Source organism: Heterodontus francisci, chromosome 39 (assembly GCF_036365525.1).
Source record: "Heterodontus francisci isolate sHetFra1 chromosome 39, sHetFra1.hap1, whole genome shotgun sequence".
NCBI lineage: Eukaryota > Metazoa > Chordata > Chondrichthyes > Heterodontiformes > Heterodontidae > Heterodontus > Heterodontus francisci.
In genome coordinates this window covers 41,391,033-41,409,412 of record NC_090409.1, presented here as the reverse complement: position 1 = coordinate 41,409,412, position 18,380 = coordinate 41,391,033, and the positions used below count along the sequence as shown (strand labels likewise).

The 18,380-nt window shown below is 52.7% G+C and overlaps 1 protein-coding gene across 5 annotated transcripts in view; it reads left to right on the top strand.

Moving 5' to 3' along the window:
• hpn (hepsin) overlaps positions 1-18,374 on the top strand; it is a 29,489-nt gene extending 11,115 nt beyond the window's left edge. For all 5 annotated transcript variants that reach the window (XM_068018607.1, XM_068018609.1, XM_068018608.1 and 2 more), the window contains exons 3-13: positions 3,228-3,350; positions 4,023-4,061; positions 6,929-7,055; positions 8,066-8,179; positions 10,690-10,730; positions 10,917-11,082; positions 11,626-11,813; positions 13,393-13,488; positions 16,515-16,657; positions 17,492-17,656; positions 18,285-18,374. In XM_068018607.1, the coding sequence (XP_067874708.1) occupies positions 3,228-3,350; positions 4,023-4,061; positions 6,929-7,055; positions 8,066-8,179; positions 10,690-10,730; positions 10,917-11,082; positions 11,626-11,813; positions 13,393-13,488; positions 16,515-16,657; positions 17,492-17,656; positions 18,285-18,323 (1,241 nt within the window). In that variant the 3' untranslated portion in view covers positions 18,324-18,374. The remainder of the gene's footprint in view (positions 1-3,227; positions 3,351-4,022; positions 4,062-6,928; positions 7,056-8,065; positions 8,180-10,689; positions 10,731-10,916; positions 11,083-11,625; positions 11,814-13,392; positions 13,489-16,514; positions 16,658-17,491; positions 17,657-18,284) is intronic.
• The last annotated feature ends 6 nt before the right edge of the window (positions 18,375-18,380 follow it).

Here is an 18,380-nt window from a genome sequence, read left to right as displayed (position 1 = left end):
TAGGAAGGCATATGGGATACTTGCCTTTATTAGCTGAGGCATAGAATATAAGAGCAGGGAGGTTATGATGGAGCTGTATAAAATGCTAGTTAGGCCACAGCTGGAGTACTGTGTACAGTTCTGGGCACCACACTATAGGAAGGATGTGATTGCACTGGAGAGGGTGCAGAGGAGATTCACCAGGATGTTGCCTGGGCTGGGGCATTTCAGCTATGAAGAGAGACTGGATAAGCCAGGGTTATTTTCCTTCGAGCAGAGAAGGCTGAGGGGGGACCTGATTGAGGTGTACAAAATTATGAGGGGCATTGATAGGTTAGATAGGAAGAAACTTTTTTCCCTTAGCGGAGGGGTCAATAACCAGGGGGCTTAGATTTAAGGTAAGGGGCAGGAGGTTCAGAGGGGATTTGAGGAAAGGTTTTTTTCACCCAGAGGGTGGTTGGAATCTGGAACGCACTGCCTTGAAGGGGTGGTAGAGGCAGGAACCCTCACAACACTTAAGAAGTATTTAGATGAGCACTTGAAACGCAATAGCGTACAAGGCTACGGGCCAAGTGCTGGAAAATGGGATCAGAATAGATAGGTGCTCGATGGCTGGCACAGACACGATGGGCCGAAGGGCCTGTTTCTGTGCTGTATAACTCTGATTCTATCCTGCGGCCGCTATTTGGAAGAAGGGGGGGGGTGGCGGGGGGGCGGAGTTCTCCCCGGTGTCCCGGGGACAATATTTATCCCTCAACCGACCTCACTTTTTAATATATATAAAAAATAAAATTAAATGGTCTGGGTCGTTATCACATTGTTGATGGTGGGATCCTGCTGTGCATGAATTTACTGCTGCGTTTCCTACATTACAACGGAGACGGCGCTGCAGAAAATAGAAATATTCTGTTCCGCTGGCCACAGTTAGTCTGTAATTAATTGTTGTTGTGTTGAGGAAATCTTCATGTTCAGTAGTGGGGAGGTTGTTGAGAATTTGGCGATGTTTGGATGCATCAGGTACACAGTGGCTGCATTGTTTTGGGTTTGTAACCTTACTCATTCTGGAATTCAAGGTGCAGTTGACTTTCGCTTGTAAATATGCCCATGTTCAGATTGAATACTTCCATTTGTTAATGTAGGAAGAGCATTAGACAGCAGCAACCTGCATCTACGTAGCACCTTTGCGGAATAAAGCATCCCAATTCTCTCCAAAGGAGCGTAAATCTGACCCCCGAGCCACATCAGGAGATATCAGGGACCGGCGACCAAGAGCTCGGTCAGAGAGGTCGGTTTTTAGGGAGCGTCTCAAAGGAGGAGAGGGCGAGAGAGAGGCGGAGAGGTTTAGGGAGGGAATTCCGGAGCTTAGGGCCCCCAGGCAGCTGAAGGCACGGCCGCCAATGGTGGAGCGATGGGAATCGGGGGGGATGGGCGAGAGGACAGAATTGGAGGGAGCGCAGAGATCTCGGAGGGTTGTAGGGGCTGGAGGAGGTTACAGAGATGGGGACGGTTGTCGGGGCTGGAGGGGGTTACAGAGATGGGGAGGGGTTGTCGGGGCTGGAGGGGGTTACAGAGATGGGGAGGGTTGTCGGGGCTGGAGGGGGTTACAGAGATGGGGACGGTTGTCGGGGCTGGAGGGGGTTACAGAGATGGGGAGGGGTTGTCGGGGCTGGAGGAGGTTACAGAGATTGGGAAGGTTGTCGGGGCTGGAGGAGGTTACAGAGATTGGGAGGGTTGTCGGGGCTGGAGGAGGTTACAGAGATTGGGAGGGTTGTCGGGGCTGGAGGAGGTTACAGAGATAGGGAGGGTTGTCGGGGCTGGAGGGGGTTACAGAGATTGGGAGGGTTGTTGGGGCTGGAGGAGGTTACAGAGATAGGGAGGGTTGTCGGGGCTGGAGGGGGTTACAGAGATTGGGAGGGTTGTTGGGGCTGGAGGAGGTTACAGAGATGGGGAATGGGTGAGGCCTTGGTTGAGGGATAAATATTGTCCCCAGGACACTGGGGAGAACTCCCCCCTGCTCTTCTTCCAAATAGTGGCCGTGGGATCTTTGACACCCACCTGAGAGGGCAGACGGGGGCCTCGGTTCCCTGGGACGCAAGGGAGGACATGCTGAACCCCCTGAGGCAGGGCTGTGACGGTCGTGCTCGGCGTTACTGTAGTGAGTCGGGGGATTAGTGCTCGTGTGTGCTTCTATTCTCTGCGTGAACTGTTTAGCTGAACGTAGTCACGTCCTGTCGGCCTTTAGTGGCAAGTGTGAACTGGCCGAATGTTGATTTCTCGGCCAGCAGCTTGGAGACCAGTCGGAGACTGGGGCTGTTGCCACTCTCCTCTTCCTCCTCCTCCCCTGGGTGACCTGGCGCCGGTACGACCATCGGGAAATGATGCTGGGGGGGTCCTCTCGTGGGGAGTCCTGCAAGGGCTGGGCAAGGCGATGCCTCGCTTGGCCGAAGAGCTTGGTCTGAGTGGGTTTTAGATCGGGGGGGTTGGACTGGCAAGGGGCGAGAGATTTGGGGGGGTGATCTGGGTTAGGGGGGTGTTTTTGCAAGGGGTGTGGTTGATTCGGGTTTGAGGTCGGCAGAGTGCTCCAGGGTGATGGGGGAATTTGTGTGAGGGGCGGAGGGAAGTGTAGCTCTTTCGGAAGGCATTCCAGTCTGGAGGTGAAGGGGCTCTGAGCGTGGGGGAGAAGGGGGTGCTGGATCCCTGGTAAGTCTTGGTGGGGGGTATAGGGTGTACAAGAGGTCAGGGGTCGTAGTTGCAGAGGTCATTTACCTCTCTGACTTGATTCACCATCACTGCTGCAGTGCTTGCTGGGCTTTCCGATCCCTCCCTTCGGGACATCCCAGAACTCCTCACGGCCAATCAAGGACTTTCTTTTGAAGTGCGCTCGCTGTCCTGATGCGGGAAACGCCGCAGCCAATTTGCGCACAGCAAGATCCCGCAAACAGCGGTGTGGTAACGACCCAGATCATCTGTTTTTTTTTTTGTTTATAGCGATGCCGGTTGAGGGATAAATATTGTCCCCAGGACACCGGGGAGAACGGTTAGGGTTAGGGCAGTGTGGCGCTCCCTCTGCGATGGAAGTGACTGCTCGTGTGGTAGGGCCGGAGGTCTCTGGAGTGGAGGCTCCACGTGCCAGCCCTTCGACTTGCTCGGGACAGGGAGCCTGGCCTCGTTGCGGGTTCCTGCGCTCTTGGGCTCTGTACTTTGTGCCAAAGTTAATATTTAACCTGGTTTGCTTTTTTTTTTCCCAGCTGGTCTCAAAACTGGACCCAGAAAAGGTTCAGAGGCTGGTGCACAGACTGGGAGAGTCATTGGCATTACCATAACAATGGTCATTCTCTTAACTGCTGCGGCCGTTACAGTATGGGCTGTAGGTGCGTATTGGTACTGGGTTCTCTTATGGTGGGGGGGGGGGTGCGTGGGGGTGTTTAGAGGGTGTACATCAATTCTTAACGTGCATTTATATAGTGCTTTTAACACAGTAATATGTCATAAGGCAGTTCACAGGAGAAGGAATCAACCAGAATCTGACCCCCGCGCCACATCAGGAGATATTAGGGACCAGCGACCAAAAGCTCGGTCAGAGAGGTCGGTTTTTAAGGAGTGTCGGAGAGGGAGAGAGGGAGAGAGGGAGAGAGGCGGAGAGGTTTAGGGAGGGAATTCCAGAGCTTAGGGCCCCAGGCAGCTGAAGGCACGGCCGACAATGGTGGAGCGATGGGAATCGTGGGGTGGGCGAGAGGCCGGAATTGGAGGGAGGGCAGAGATCTCGGAGGGTTGTAGGGGCTGGGGGAGGTTACAGAGGTAGGGAGGGTTGTAGGGGCTGGAGGAGGTTACAGACGTGGGGAGGGTTGTAGGGCTGGGAGCCAGTGTCGGTCAGCGAGTAACGGGGGTGATGGGTGAATGGGACTGGGTGTGAGTTAGGACACGTGTGGTGCGGGGGGGGTGGGCAGCAGAATTTGGGAAGAGCTATAGTTTAGAGGGTGAAATGTGGGAGACTGGGCAGGAGAGTGTTTGAATAGTCACAAGTCTCCATGTTTGTCTTTCAGTGACCTATGTGAAGAAAGCTGATACAGAACTCTACAATGGTAAGTTTTACAGGTACTTGAGATGAACTCTCTCGTATCAAATATTGGTTAGACCACACTGGGAGCACTGTGCACAGTTCCACTCTCCATGTACCTTGGTTAGACCACACTCGGAGCACTGTGCACAGTTCCAGTCTCCATATACCTTGGTTAGACCACACTTGGAGCACTGTGCACAGTCCCAGTCTCCATTAACCTTGGTTAGACCACACTCGGAGCACTGTGTACAGTTCCGGTCTCCATATACCTTGGTTAGACCACACTGGGAGCACTGTGCACAGTTCCGGTCTCCATATCTCTTGGTTAGACCACACTTGGAGCACTGTGCACAGTTCCGGTCTGCATATCTCTTGGTTAGACCACACTTGGAGCACTGTGCACAGTTCCAGTCTCCATATACCTTGGTTAGACCACACTGGGAGCACTGTGCACAGTTCCAGTCTCCATTAACCTTGGTTAGACCACACTTGGAGCACTGTGCACAGTTCCAGTCTCCATATACCTTGGTTAGACCACACTGGGAGCACTGTGCACAGTTCCAGTCTCCATTAACCTTGGTTAGACCACACTGGGAGCACTGTGCACAGTTCCAGTCTCCATTAACCTTGGTTAGACCACACTTGGAGCACTGTGCACAGTTCCAGTCTCCATATACCTTGGTTAGACCACACTGGGAGCACTGTGCACAGTTCCAGTCTCCATTAACCTTGGTTAGACCACACTTGGAGCACTGTGCACAGTTCCAGTCTCCATATACCTTGGTTAGACCACACTGGGAGCACTGTGCACAGTTCCAGTCTCCATTAACCTTGGTTAGACCACACTTGGAGCACTGTGCACAGTTCCAGTCTCCATTAACCTTGGTTAGACCACACTTGGAGCACTGTGCACAGTTCCAGTCTCCATTAACCTTGGTTAGACCACACTTGGACCACTGCACAGTGCTCCGTGTACGTATTATAAAAGGGAGATAGAGTTGCTGGCGAAAGGGCAAATTGACAGACTAGGATGATCCCAGAACTGGGAAGTTATAACGATCAGGAAAGACTGAACAGTCTGGGGCTCTTTTCTCTGGAAAAGAGAAGGCTGAGGGGTGACCTGATTGAGGTCTTTAAAATGATGAAGGGGGTTTCGATCGGCTAGACGTAGAGAAGATGTTTCCACTTGTGGGGGGGGGAGAGACCAGAACTCGGGGCCATCAATATAAGACAGTCACTAATAAATCCAATGGGGAATTCCGGAGAAACCTCTTTCCCCAGAGAGTGGTGAGAATGTGGAACTCGCTCCCACAGGGATATTTGAACGTGCGAATTAGGTGCAGGTTGTCGGCCATGCGGCCCCTTCGTAATTTGCTCTCATTTGGCTGATCTTATGGTAACCTGAACTCCTGCCCCCGATAACCTTTAACCCCCCCCCCTCCCCTTGTTAATCAAGAGTCTATCTCCGTCTGCCTTAACATATTCAATGACCCTGCCTCCTGCACTTTCCGGGGAAGCGAATTCCACAGGCTCGCAACCCACTGAGAGGAAAGGTTTCTCCGTCTCTCAAAAGATAACTCCTTCATCCCAGGAATCAGTCAAGTGAACCTTCTCCGAACCGCCTCCGACCAGATGTGGTCTCCCACCAGATGTGGTCTCACCAACGCCCTGCACAGCAAAGCATCTCGACTTATATGCTCGATTCCCGTCGCAATAAATGCCTACGTTCCATTTTCCTTGCTAACCGCTTGCTGTACTTGTAAGCCAACCTTTTGCAATTCACGTCAAAGGACACCCAGATGTCTCTGCACCGCAGAGTTCTGCAGACTCTCTCCGATAATTAAAAATAAATAAATCTGCTTTTCTATTCTTCCTGCCTAAGTGAACAAGTTCACTGTATCCTGCATTGTACTCCATCTGCCAACTTTGTGCCCACTCACTGAACCTATCTCTATCCCTTTGCAGACTCCGTATGTCCTCTTCACAGCTTGCTCTCCTACCTATCTTCCCTTCCTCAGCAAATTTAGCGACCGTACATTCTGTCCCTTCATCCAAGTCATGGATGTAGGTTGTAAACGGTTGAGGCCCCAGCACTGTGGCACTCCACTAGTCACATCCTGCCAATCTGAAAATGACCCATTTATCCCTGCTCTCTGTTCGCTAACCAATCCTCTATCCGTGCTAATATGTTACCCACCCCCCCCCCCAGCCCCAAACACATGAGCTCTTATTTTGCTCAGTAACCTTTGATGTGGCACCTTGTCAAATGCCTTTTGCAACTCCAAGTACACCACATCTACAGGTTCCCCTTTATCCACGCTGTTTGTTACTTCCTCAAAGGACTCCAATAAATTAGTCGAACACGATTTCCCTTTCACAAAACTGTGTTGACTCTGCCTGATGACATTGAGATTTTCTCAGTGCCCTGCTATAAACTACTTGATGATAGATTCCAGCATTTTCCCCATAACAGATGTAAGCTGACTGGCCTGCAGCTTCCTACTTTCTGTCTCCCTCCTTCCTTGAATAGAGGAGTCTCATTTGCTGTTTCCCAATCTGATGGGACCTTTCTAGAATCTAGGAAATTTTGGAAAACTAAAACCAATGTATCCATGATCTCAGTAACACTTTTAAGACCTTAGGATGTAAAGTTATCGGGACCTGGGCTTTTAGTTTTAATAACATTTTATGGTGATGGGGTGAGATGGAGAGAGGGTGGGAGGAGGTTCGTGTAGAGCAGAAACACCAGCATGGAGCAGATGGGCCGAATGGCCGGTTTGTGTTTTAAAATTCGCTAGCTCCAGGTGTCTTAACGTGTACAATGCAATGATACTGGGAGCTATCATAGCAAGGTCATCTGCTTAACGAAATTTTGTTCTGCTTTCAAAGTTCAGGTAAACGCTGATTCGCGCCTGTCTGTTTATGACCCTGAGGCAGACGTTTGGAGGTTAGTGTGTTCCTCGGCGAGTAATGATGAGGTCGCGCATCGCAGCTGCCAACAAATGGGGTTTGTCAGGTGAGTTCTCAACAATTCGTTACCATAAACACCCGCCCGCACCCCCCCCCCCACTCGGTGTCCTAACTCGCACCGAGTCCCATTCACCCATCACCCTCTGTCACTCGCTGACCGACACTGGCTCCCGGTCCGACAACAGGTCCACTTTCAAATTCACATTCTTGCTTTCTAATCCCGACGTGGCCTCCTCATTCCCACTCCCTATCTCTCTAACCTCCTCCAGCCCCTACATCCCTTCCTATCTCTGTAACCTCCCCCAGCCCCTACAACCCTCCCTATCTCTGTAACCTCCTCCAGCCCCGACAACCCTCCCTATCTCTGTAACCTCCTCCAGCCCCTACAACCCTCCGAGATCTCTGTGCTCCCTCCAATTCCGGCCTCTCGCCCATCCCCCGATTCCCATCGCTCCACCATTGGCGGCCGTGCCTTCAGCTGATCTTCTGAAGCTCGTTAGACTGTTTTGTATGTTGAAAGACTTGCACCCTCTAAATGGATCACTGGACAGTGATCAGGAGCAGGAACCCTGGCTGATTTCCCCCTCTCTCTCTAACCCAGGGGTCACTGGACGGTGATCAGGAGCAGGAACCCTGGCTGATTTCCCCCTCTCTCTCTCTAACCCAGGGGTCACTGGACAGTGATCAGGAGCAGGAACCCTGGCTGATTTCCCCCTCTCTCTCTAACCCAGGGGTCACTGGACGGTGATCAGGAGCAGGAACCCTGGCTGATTTCCCCCCTCTCTCTCTAACACAGGGGTCACTGGACAGTGATCAGGAGCAGGAACCCTGGCTGATTTCCCCCTCTCTCTCTAACCCAGGGGTCACTGGACAATGATCAGGAGCAGGAACCCTGGCTGATTTCCCCCTCTCTCTCTAACACAGGGGTCACTGGACAGTGATCAGGAGCAGGAACCCTGGCTGATTTCCCCTCTCTCTCTCTCTCTCTAACCCAGGGGGCACTGGACAGTGATCAGGAGCAGGAACCCTGACTGATGAAATCTTGTTATATTGCAGGATGATCAGTTCACAAGAAAGTCAGATTGGAGTAAATGAATCGGTGCAGTTTTATTGCGTGAATAAGTTTCTACTCCCGTCTGCTAAGTTTATTCAGGATCTGCTTTTACCTTGGTAAGCATGACAGCAAGAAACAGCTCTGTCACTGTATAACACTGGGGTACAGTACAGGTTGGGACAGGTCTGTCACTGTATAACACTGGGGTACAGTACTGGTGGAGACAGGTCTGTCACTGTATAACACGGGTACAGTACTAGTGGGGACAGGTCTGTCACTATAACACTGGTACAGTACTAGTGGGGACAGGTCTGTCACTGTATAACACTGGGGTACAGTACTGGTGGGGACAGGTCTGTCACTGTATAACACTGGGTACAGTACTGGTGGGGACAGGTCTGTCACTGTATAACACTGGGGTACAGTACTGGTGGGGACAGGTCTGTCACTGTATAACACTGGGGTACAGTACTGGTGGGGACAGGTCTGTCTCTGTATAGCACTGGGATACAGTACGGGTTGGGACAGGTCTGTCACTGTATAACACTGGGGTACAGTACTGGTGGGGACAGGTCTGTCTCTGTATAGCACTGGGATACAGTACTGGTGGGGACAGGTCTGTTACTGTATAACACTGGAGTACATTACTGGTGGGGACAGGTCTGTTACTGTATAACATTGGGTATGGTACTGGTGGGGCAGGTCTGTCACTGTATAACACTGTGGTACAGTACTGGTGGGGACAGGTCTGTCAGTGTATAACACTGGAGTACAGTACTGGTGGGGACAGGTCTGTCACTGTATAACACTGGAGTACAGTACTGGTGGGGACAGGTCTGTCACTGTATAACACTGGGGTACAGTACTGGTGGAGACAGGTCTGTCACTGTATAACACTGGGGTACAGTACTGGTGGGGACAGGTCTGTCACTGTAGAACACTGGGGTACAGTACTGGTGGGGACAGGTCTGTCACTGTATAACACTGGGGTACAGTACTGGTGGAGACAGGTCTGTCACTGTATAACACTGGGGTACAGTACTGGTGGAGACAGGTCTGTCACTGTATAACAATGGGGTACAGTACTGGTGGGGACAGGTCTGTCACTGTATAACACTGGGGTACAGTACTGGTGGGGACAGGTCTGTCACTGTATAACACTGGGGTGCAGTACTGGTGGGTACAGGTCTGTCTCTGTATAACACTGGGGTACAATACTGGTGGAGACAGGTCTGTCACTATAACACTGGGGTACAGTACTGGTGGGGACAGGTCTGTCACTGTATAACACTGGGGTACAGTACTGGTGGAGACAGGTCTGTCACTGTATAACACTGGGGTACAGTACTGGTGGAGACAGGTCTGTCTCTGTATAACACTGGGATACAGTACTGGTGGGGACAGGTCTGTCACTGTGTAACACTGGGGTACAGTACTGGTGGGGACAGGTCTGTCACTGTATAACACTGGGGTACAGTACTGGTGGGGACAGGTCTGTCACTGTGTAACACTGGGGTACAGTACTGGTGGGGACAGGTCTGTCACTGTATAACACTGGGGTACAGTACTGGTGGAGACAGGTCTGTCTCTGTATAACACTGGGGTACAGTACTGGTGGAGACAGGTCTGTCTCTGTATAACACTGGGGTACAGTACTGGTGGGGACAGGTCTGTCACTGTGTAACACTGGGGTACAGTACTGGTGGGGACAGGTCTGTCACTGTGTAACACTGGGGTACAGTACTGGTGGGGACAGGTCTGTCACTGTGTAACACTGGGGTACAGTACTGGTGGGGACAGGTCTGTCACTGTATAACACTGGGGTACAGTACTGGTGGAGACAGGTCTGTCTCTGTATAACACTGGGGTACAGTACTGGTGGGGACAGGTCTGTCACTGTGTAACACTGGGGTACAGTACTGGTGGAGACAGGTCTGTCACTGTATAACACTAGGGTACAGTACTGGTGGAGACAGGTCTGTCTCTGTATAACACTGGGATACAGTACTGGTGGGGACAGGTCTGTCACTGTGTAACACTGGGGTACAGTACTGGTGGGGACAGGTCTGTCACTGTATAACACTGGGGTACAGTACTGGTGGAGACAGGTCTGTCTCTGTATAACACTGGGGTACAGTACTGGTGGGGACAGGTCTGTCACTGTATAACACTGGGGTACAGTACTGGTGGAGACAGGTCTGTCTCTGTATAACACTAGGGTACAGTACTGGTGGAGACAGGTCTGTCTCTGTATAACACTGGGATACAGTACTGGTGGGGACAGGTCTGTCACTGTGTAACACTGGGGTACAGTACTGGTGGGGACAGGTCTGTCACTGTATAACACTGGGGTACAGTACTGGTGAGGACAGGTCTGTCACTGTATAACACTGGGGTACAGTACTGATGGGTACAGGTCTGTCACTGTATAACACTGGGGTACAGTACTGGTGGAGACAGGTCTGTCTCTGTATAACACTGGGGTACAGTACTGGTGGGGACAGGTCTGTCACTGTATAACACTGGGGTACAGTACTGGTGGAGACAGGTCTGTCTCTGTGTAACACTGGGGTACAGTACTGATGGGTGCTGCTCACTGACTCTCCTCCTCTCTATTGATTTACAGTGACTGTGAATCTTGGCTTGTCCTATCTGTGCAGTGTCAGGGTAGGTTTGTTCTACACTTCGTCCTGTTACATGTTTGCGAGACTGAGCTGTTAAACAAATTTTAAGCGTGTCTGTTTTTTTTAAATATTTGGATCGCTCTGACTCTGACTGGGGTGCGGGTTCCCACGGATGCTGACTGTCCCTTGAGGTGGTAACTGAATTCTCTCCTCTCTCTCTCTCTCGCAGACTGCGGGAGACGAAAGCTTCTCGGTGATCGGATTGTGGGCGGACAGCATGCTATGCTGGGCAAGTGGCCGTGGCAAGTGAGCCTGCGTTTCGAGGGGAGCCCGATCTGCGGAGGGTCCATCATCTCTGAGGAATGGGTGGTGACGGCGGCACATTGCTTTCCAGAGTAAGTGGCCCCAGTCTGTCGCGCTGCTTCGTGTCGTCCAGGGTGGTGTCGCCCGCGTCGTCTGGGGGGTGGCGGGGGGAGAACGGGACACGTGGGCGCTGGTATCCACCCAGCGCGGGAGCGTGGGACCTCTTCCTCGCTGCGAGAGGGCAGTTTGGTCCAGGCTACCCCCTCGGGAGAACATAAAGGAACTCACGGCCGCTATTTGGAAGAAGAGTTGGGGTGGGGGGGGGGTGGTGGTGAGTTCTCCCCGGTGTCCTGGGGACAATATTTATCCCTCAACCAACATCACTAAAAAAAAACAGATGATCTGGGTCATTATCACATTGCTGTTTGTGGGATCTTGCTGTGCGCAAATTCCAACATCGCAACAGTGACCGCACTTCGAAATGACGCCCTTCGTTGGCTGTGAGGCGCTTCGGGATGTCCTGAGGGCGGGGAAAGGCTCTAGAGAAATGCAGCACTTTTGCATTGCTGGGTCAATGTGGTTACTGTGTCCATTCTTTTTCCCTTTTTCTCCTTTTCCTCCCCCCCGCCCTGTAGGAGAAATCGATTCCTGACCCTGTGGACTATGTTTACTGGTGTGATCAGGCAGTCTTCAGCGGGTATGGAGGCTTCGGTGGACACAGTCGTTTATCACGCTGGGTACAAGCCCTTTCTCGACCTAAACGCAGAAGATAACAGCAATGACGTTGCAGTCCTGCATCTTCAGAAACCGCTAAACTTCACAGGTAGAACACCCATCGCCCTCCCCACTGTTCCTCATCGACCTACTCTAACTCCCCATCCAGCAATGCCTCATTTAAAAAGAAAAATTCTCATCCTCCACCCTCCCTATCTCTGTAACCTCCTACAGCCCTCCCAGATCTCTGTAACCCTCCTCCAGCCCCCTACAACCCTCCCAGATCTCTGTAACCTCCTCCAGCCCCCTACAACCCTCCCTATCTCTGTAACCTCCTCCAGACCCCTACAACCCTCCCAGATCTCTGTAACCTCCTCCAGCCCCCTACAACCCTCCCAGATCTCTGTAACCCTCCTCCAGCCCCCTACAACCCTCCCAGATCTCTGTAACCTCCTCCAGACCCCTACAACCCTCCCAGATCTCTGTAACCTCCTCCAGCCCCCTACAACCCTCCCTATCTCTGTAACCTCCTCCAGACCCCTACAGCCCTCCCAGATCTCTGTAACCTCCTCCAGACCCCTACAACCCTCCCTATCTCTGTAACCTCCTCCAGCCCCCTACAACCCTCCCTATCTCTGTAACCTCCTCCAGCCCCCTACTACCCTCCCTATCTCTGTAACCTCCTCCAGCCCCCTACTACCCTCCCTATCTCTGTAACCTTCTCCAGCCCCCTACTACCCTCCCTATCTCTGTAACCTCCTCCAGCCCCCTACAGCCCTCCCTATCTCTGTAACCTCCTCCAGCCCCCTACGACCCTCCCTAACTCTGTAACCTCCTCCAGCCCCCTACGACCCTCCCTATCTCTGTAACCACCTCCAGCCCCCTACAACGCTCCCTATCTCTGTAACCTCCTCCAGCCCCCTACAACCCTCCGAGATCTCTGCGCTCCCTCCAATTCTGGCCTCTTGCCCATCCCCCTGATTCCCATCGCTCCACCATTGGCGGCCGTGCCTTCAGCTGCCTGGGGGCCCTCAGCTCTGGAATTCCCTCCCTAAACCTCTCCGCCTCTCTCTCCCTCTCCTCCTTTGAGACGCTCCCTAAAAAACGACCTCTCTGACCCGAGCTTTTGGTCGCCGGTCCCCGATATCTCCTGATGGGGCTCGGGGTCAAAATCTGTCTTGATTTGCACTCCTACATTCAAGGCGCTGTATAAATGCAGGGGCTGTGATCTGTGTCCTGTAGTGGAGGTGGGGGGGGGAGGCTACCAGACCTGAGGGACTGCACCCCCATTCTGTGACTGGGGGGAGCCCGTGACTTTCACGCTGCCTGCCCCCTTCACATCTGTTACTCCATCTCGCCTACTCCCCTTTCATCAAATGACGCAGCACAGGAGGAGTCCATTCGGCCCATCGTCCCTGTGCTAGCTCTTTGAAAGATCTATCCAATTAGTCCCCACTCTCTCCCCCCGCTGCTCTCTCCCCCATCGCCCTGCAAATTTTTCCCCTTCCAGTATTTCCCCAATTCCCCCCCTTTTGAACGTTACTATTGAATCTGCTTCCACCGGGAAGAGCTAGTGATTTTATAAAGCATTTTAGCGTGCTTGCTTCTGTAACTTGCACCTCCCCTGAGCTCAGAAATTCTCCAGTATTTGATTTCTTCGTGTTGAGGCTCTTTCTGTCTGTCTCCAGATTACATCCAACCACTTTGCTTGCCAGCCATTGGTCAGCCGCTCGTTGAGGGGGCCGTGTGTAGCGTTACTGGATGGGGTAATACTGAGTATTATGGTAAGTTCCTGTCTTGTGGCATTCCTTCACCAGAATAGTGTCCGGGTTTGTGTTGGGCCAACTTTGGCATGGGGAGGGAGGGGGTGGAAGTTACCGCGAGGTGTCTTGCGTTGGTCTACCCCAGCGTCTGCGCCCGTTTGTGCGGCGGGGGGAGGGGGGGGGCTCGAACCCCGTTTTTGTCCTTGTGTGGTCGACTGTAAGAGATATTGACTCAACTGTTTACCATTTGAACTTTCCCTGGCATTAATATTTGATAAATACTTGGCTCTGTTTACAAATTGCCAACCAGGTCATCTGATGCCCAACTCGTGTATCGTTCACAGAATAATACCGTGCAGGAGAGGCCCTTCGGCCCATCGAGTCTGCACCGATGCGTTAAAGACACCTGACCTGTCTACCTAATCCCATTGGCCAGCACTTGGCCCCCATAGCCTTGACTGTTATGACGTGTCAAGTGCCCCCTAGCGTTTAAAACTGCTTTGCTGGTGATTCTGGCTGTGTTGGGTTTAAAAGCTGCGGTTTGTTTATGGACGGTCCGATCCCGTTTCACCAAACGGCCTCGTAAAAGAGGAGCGGTTGCAGTTCCACTTCGCTGTGAACTTTGAAAATGTGGATTGAACTTAAACGTGACCCCCCGAGCCACATCAGGAGATATCAGGGACCATCGACCAAAATCTCGGTCAGAGAGGTCGGTTTTGAAGGAGCGTCTTAAAGGAGGAGAGAGAGAGAGAGAGGCGGAGAGGTTTAGGGAGGGAATTCCAGAGCTTAGGGCCCCCAGGCAGCTGAAGGCACGGCCACCAATGGTGGAGAGATGGGAATTGGGGGATGGGCGAGAGGCTGGGATTGGAGGAGAGCGCAGAGATCTCAGAGGGTTGCAGGGGCTGGAGGAGGTTACAGAGATAGGGAGGGTTGTAGGGGCTGGAGGAGGTTACAGAGATAGGGAGGGTTGTAGGGGCTGGAGGATATTACAGAGATAGGGAGGGTTGTCGGGGCTGGAGGAGGTTACAGATGTAGGGAGGGTTACAGAGATGGGGAGGGTTGTAGGGGCTGGAGGAGATTACAGAGATAGGGAGGGTTGTCGGGGCTGGAGGAGGTTACAGATGTAGGGAGGGTTACAGAGATGGGGAGGGTTGTCGGGGCTGGAGGAGGTTACAGAGATAAGGAGGGTTGTCGGGGCTGGAGGAGGTTACAGAGATAGGGAGGGTTGTCGGGGCTGGAGGAGGTTACAGAGATAGGGAGGGTTGTCGGGGCTGGAGGAGGTTAGAGATAGGGAGGGTTGTAGGGACTGGAGGATGTTCCAGATGTAGGGAGGGTTACAGCGATGGGGAGGGTTGTAGGGGCTGGAGGAGGTTACAGAGATAGGGAGGGTTGTAGGGCCTGGAGGATGTTCCAGATGTAGGGAAGGTTAGAGATGGGGAGGGTTGTAGGGGCTGGAGGAGGTTACAGAGATAGGGAGGGTTGTCGGGGCTGGAGGATGTTCCAGATGTAGGGAGGGTTGTCGGGGCTGGAGGAGGTTACAGAGATGGGGAGGGTTGTCGGGGCTGGAGGAGGTTACAGAGATGGGGAGGGTTGTCGGGGCTGGAGGAGGTTACAGAGATGGGGAGGGTTGTCGGGGCTGGAGGAGGTTACAGAGATGGGGAGGGTTGTTGGGGCTGGAGGAGGTTACACAGGGAGGGTTGTTGGGGCTGGAGGAGGTTAGAGATGGGGAGGGTTGTTGGGGCTGGAGGAGGTTACAGAGATGAGGAGGGTTGTTGGGGCTGGAGGAGGTTACAGAGATGGGGAGGGTTGTTGGGGCTGGAGGAGGTTACAGAGATGGGGAGGGTTGTTGGGGCTGGAGGAGGTTACAGAGATGGGGAGGGTTGTTGGGGCTGGAGGAGGTTACAGAGATGGGGAGGGATGTTGGGGCTGGAGGAGGTTACAGAGATGGGGAGGGATGTTGGGGCTGGAGGAGGTTACAGAGATGGGGAGGGATGTTGGGGCTGGAGGAGGTTACAGAGATGGGGAGGGATGTTGGGGCTGGAGGAGGTTACAGAGATGGGGAGGGATGTTGGGGCTGGAGGAGGTTACAGAGATGGGGAGGGATGTTTGGGCTGGAGGAGGTTACAGAGATGGGGAGGGATGTTGGGGCTGGAGGAGGTTAGAGATAGGGAGGGGTTGTTGGGGCTGGAGGAGGTTACAGAGATGGGGAGGGATGTTGGGGCTGGAGGAGGTTAGAGATAGGGAGGGATGTTGGGGCTGGAGGAGGTTACACAGATGGGGAGGGATGTTGGGGCTGGAGGAGGTTGCAGAGATGGGGAGGGATGTTGGGGCTGGAGGAGGTTACAGAGATAGGGAGGGATGTTGGGGCTGGAGGAGGTTACACAGATGGGGAGGGGTTGTTGGGGCTGGAGGAGGTTAGAGATAGGGAGGGGTTGTTGGGGCTGGAGGAGGTTAGAGAGATGGGAAGGGATGTTGGGGCTGGAGGAGGTTAGAGAGATAGGGAGGGATGTCGGGGCTGGAGGAGGTTACAGAGATAGGGAGGGATGTCGGGGCTGGAGGAGGTTAGAGATAGGGAGGGGTTGTTGGGGCTGGAGGAGGTTACAGAGATAGGGAGGGTTGTCGGGGCTGCAGGAGGTTACAGAGATAGGGAGGGATGTCGGGGCTGGAGGAGGTTAGAGATAGGGAGGGATGTCGGGGCTGGAGGAGGTTACAGAGATAGGGAGGGGTTGTTGGGGCTGGAGGAGGTTACACAGATAGGGAGGGATGTCGGGGCTGGAGGAGGTTACACAGATAGGGAGGGGTTGTTGGGGCTGGAGGAGGTTAGAGAGATAGGGAAGCTATTGTATCATTCCAACGATCGGGACTGAAGTCCCAATGTAAACGTGAGCCATTTACTACTGGTGAGTGAGAAACGTGAACACCAATGGGATTTGTCAAAGGAACAATTCCCCTTGCGTTTTCCCCACTCGCTGCAGTTTAAACACAGCGGATCACAGAGTCCCAATCTCTCGTGTGCCAGAATTAAATCTGGAGTGTGTTTGCCGCAGGTCATCAATCTGATATCCTCCGAGAAGCCTCCGTCCCCATCATCAGCAACGATCAGTGCAACAGCCCAGAGTACTACAACGACCAGATAACTCCCAAGATGTTCTGTGCTGGATACAGTGAAGGAGGCATTGATGCCTGTCAGGTGAGAGGCGAGGGTTTTGCACCTCTGCGGCAGTCTCGGAGGCTGAGATCTCTCGGCTGACTGGCGTGCCAGTGGCCTGGCGAGTGAACACCAACTCTATTGTAGTAACCCTCTGCTGAAATAGGGCAGCATGTGGGCTCTCGCTGGGCAAGGGAGACCCATGTGTGTGCGCTCCCTTCTGATAAATCTTCGTTCCCCTATCCCTCTGGAGATGACCCCAGTGTTCTGTTTGTCTTCTGTTTTGTTTTTTAAAGCCTTATTAACCTACATTGCTAATGTTTAGTGATTTGTGTATCGGTTATAGAGTCAAAGCTGCCCGTCCCCCATTCAGACTATTAACGACTTGCTGGTTTTCCCTGGACCTCTTCATTCTGTGCTGATTGTATGTATCTCTCTCTCTATCTCTCTCTCTATCTCTCTCTCTATCTCTCTCTCTATCTCTCTCTCTATCTCTCTCTCTATCTCTCTCTCTATCTCTCTCTCTATCTCTCTCTCTATCTCTCTCTCTATCTCTCTCTCTATCTCTCTCTCTATCTCTCTCTCTATCTCTCTCTCTATCTCTCTCTCTATCTCTCTCTCTATCTCTCTCTCTATCTCTCTCTCTATCTCTCTCTCTATCTCTCTCTCTATCTCTCTCTCTATCTCTCTCTCTATCTCTCTCTCTATCTCTCTCTCTATCTCTCTCTCTATCTCTCTCTCTATCTCTCTCTTCTATCTCTCTCTCTATCTCTCTCTCTATCTCTCTCTCTATCTCTCTCTCTATCTCTCTCTCTATCTCTCTCTCTATCTCTCTCTCTATCTCTCTCTCTATCTCTCTCTCTATCCATCCATCAGGGTGACAGTGGTGGCCCTTTGGTCTGTGAAGACAGTCTCTCCAATCGGACAAGGTGGCGCCTGTGTGGGATTATAAGTTGGGGAACGGGCTGTGCAATGGCCAATAAACCAGGAGTCTACTGCAGAGTGACAGAATACCAGGAGTGGATATACAGGGCGATGAAGGTAGGACCGAACTCTGATCTGGGCCCGTCACTAGGGGCATGGGACCTCCAGCCACCCACGATATATCAAACACTCCCAGGACAGGTACAGCACGGGGGGTTAGATACAGAGTAAAGCTCCCTGTACACTGTCCCCCATCAAACACTCCCCAGGACAGGTACAGTACGGGGGTTAGATACAGAGTAAAGCTCCCTCTACACTGTCCCCCATCAAACACTCCCCAGGACAGGTACAGTACGAGGGTTAGATACAGAGTAAAGCTCCCTGTACACTGTCCCCCATCAAACACTCCCAGGACAGGTACAGTACGGGGGTTAGATACAGAGTAAAGCTCCCTCTACACTGTCCCCCATCAAACACTCCCAGGACAGGTACAGCACGGGGGTTAGATACAGAGTAAAGCTCCCTCTACACTGTCCCCATCAAACACTCCCCAGGACAGGTACAGTATGGGTCGATAGAGGTTTTGGAGGGTAATGGGGAGGCTACGTTTGGGGGGGGGGGGGTTACTGAGTAAGGCTCTCTGGGTGCAGGGGGGAGAGAGAGGGCGCGAGCGGGGTTCGAGATGGCGTTGTGTGCCAACCCTGCAGTGAACCAGTTTAACCCATCTCCTAACTTGTATTTACAGCTGTATGAGAATGCAAAGGGAATTCACTCGATGGGTTAAAGGAGCCTTTTTGAATTGAGAACTGCTGGGGTCAGCGCCTGTCCAGAGTATACACGA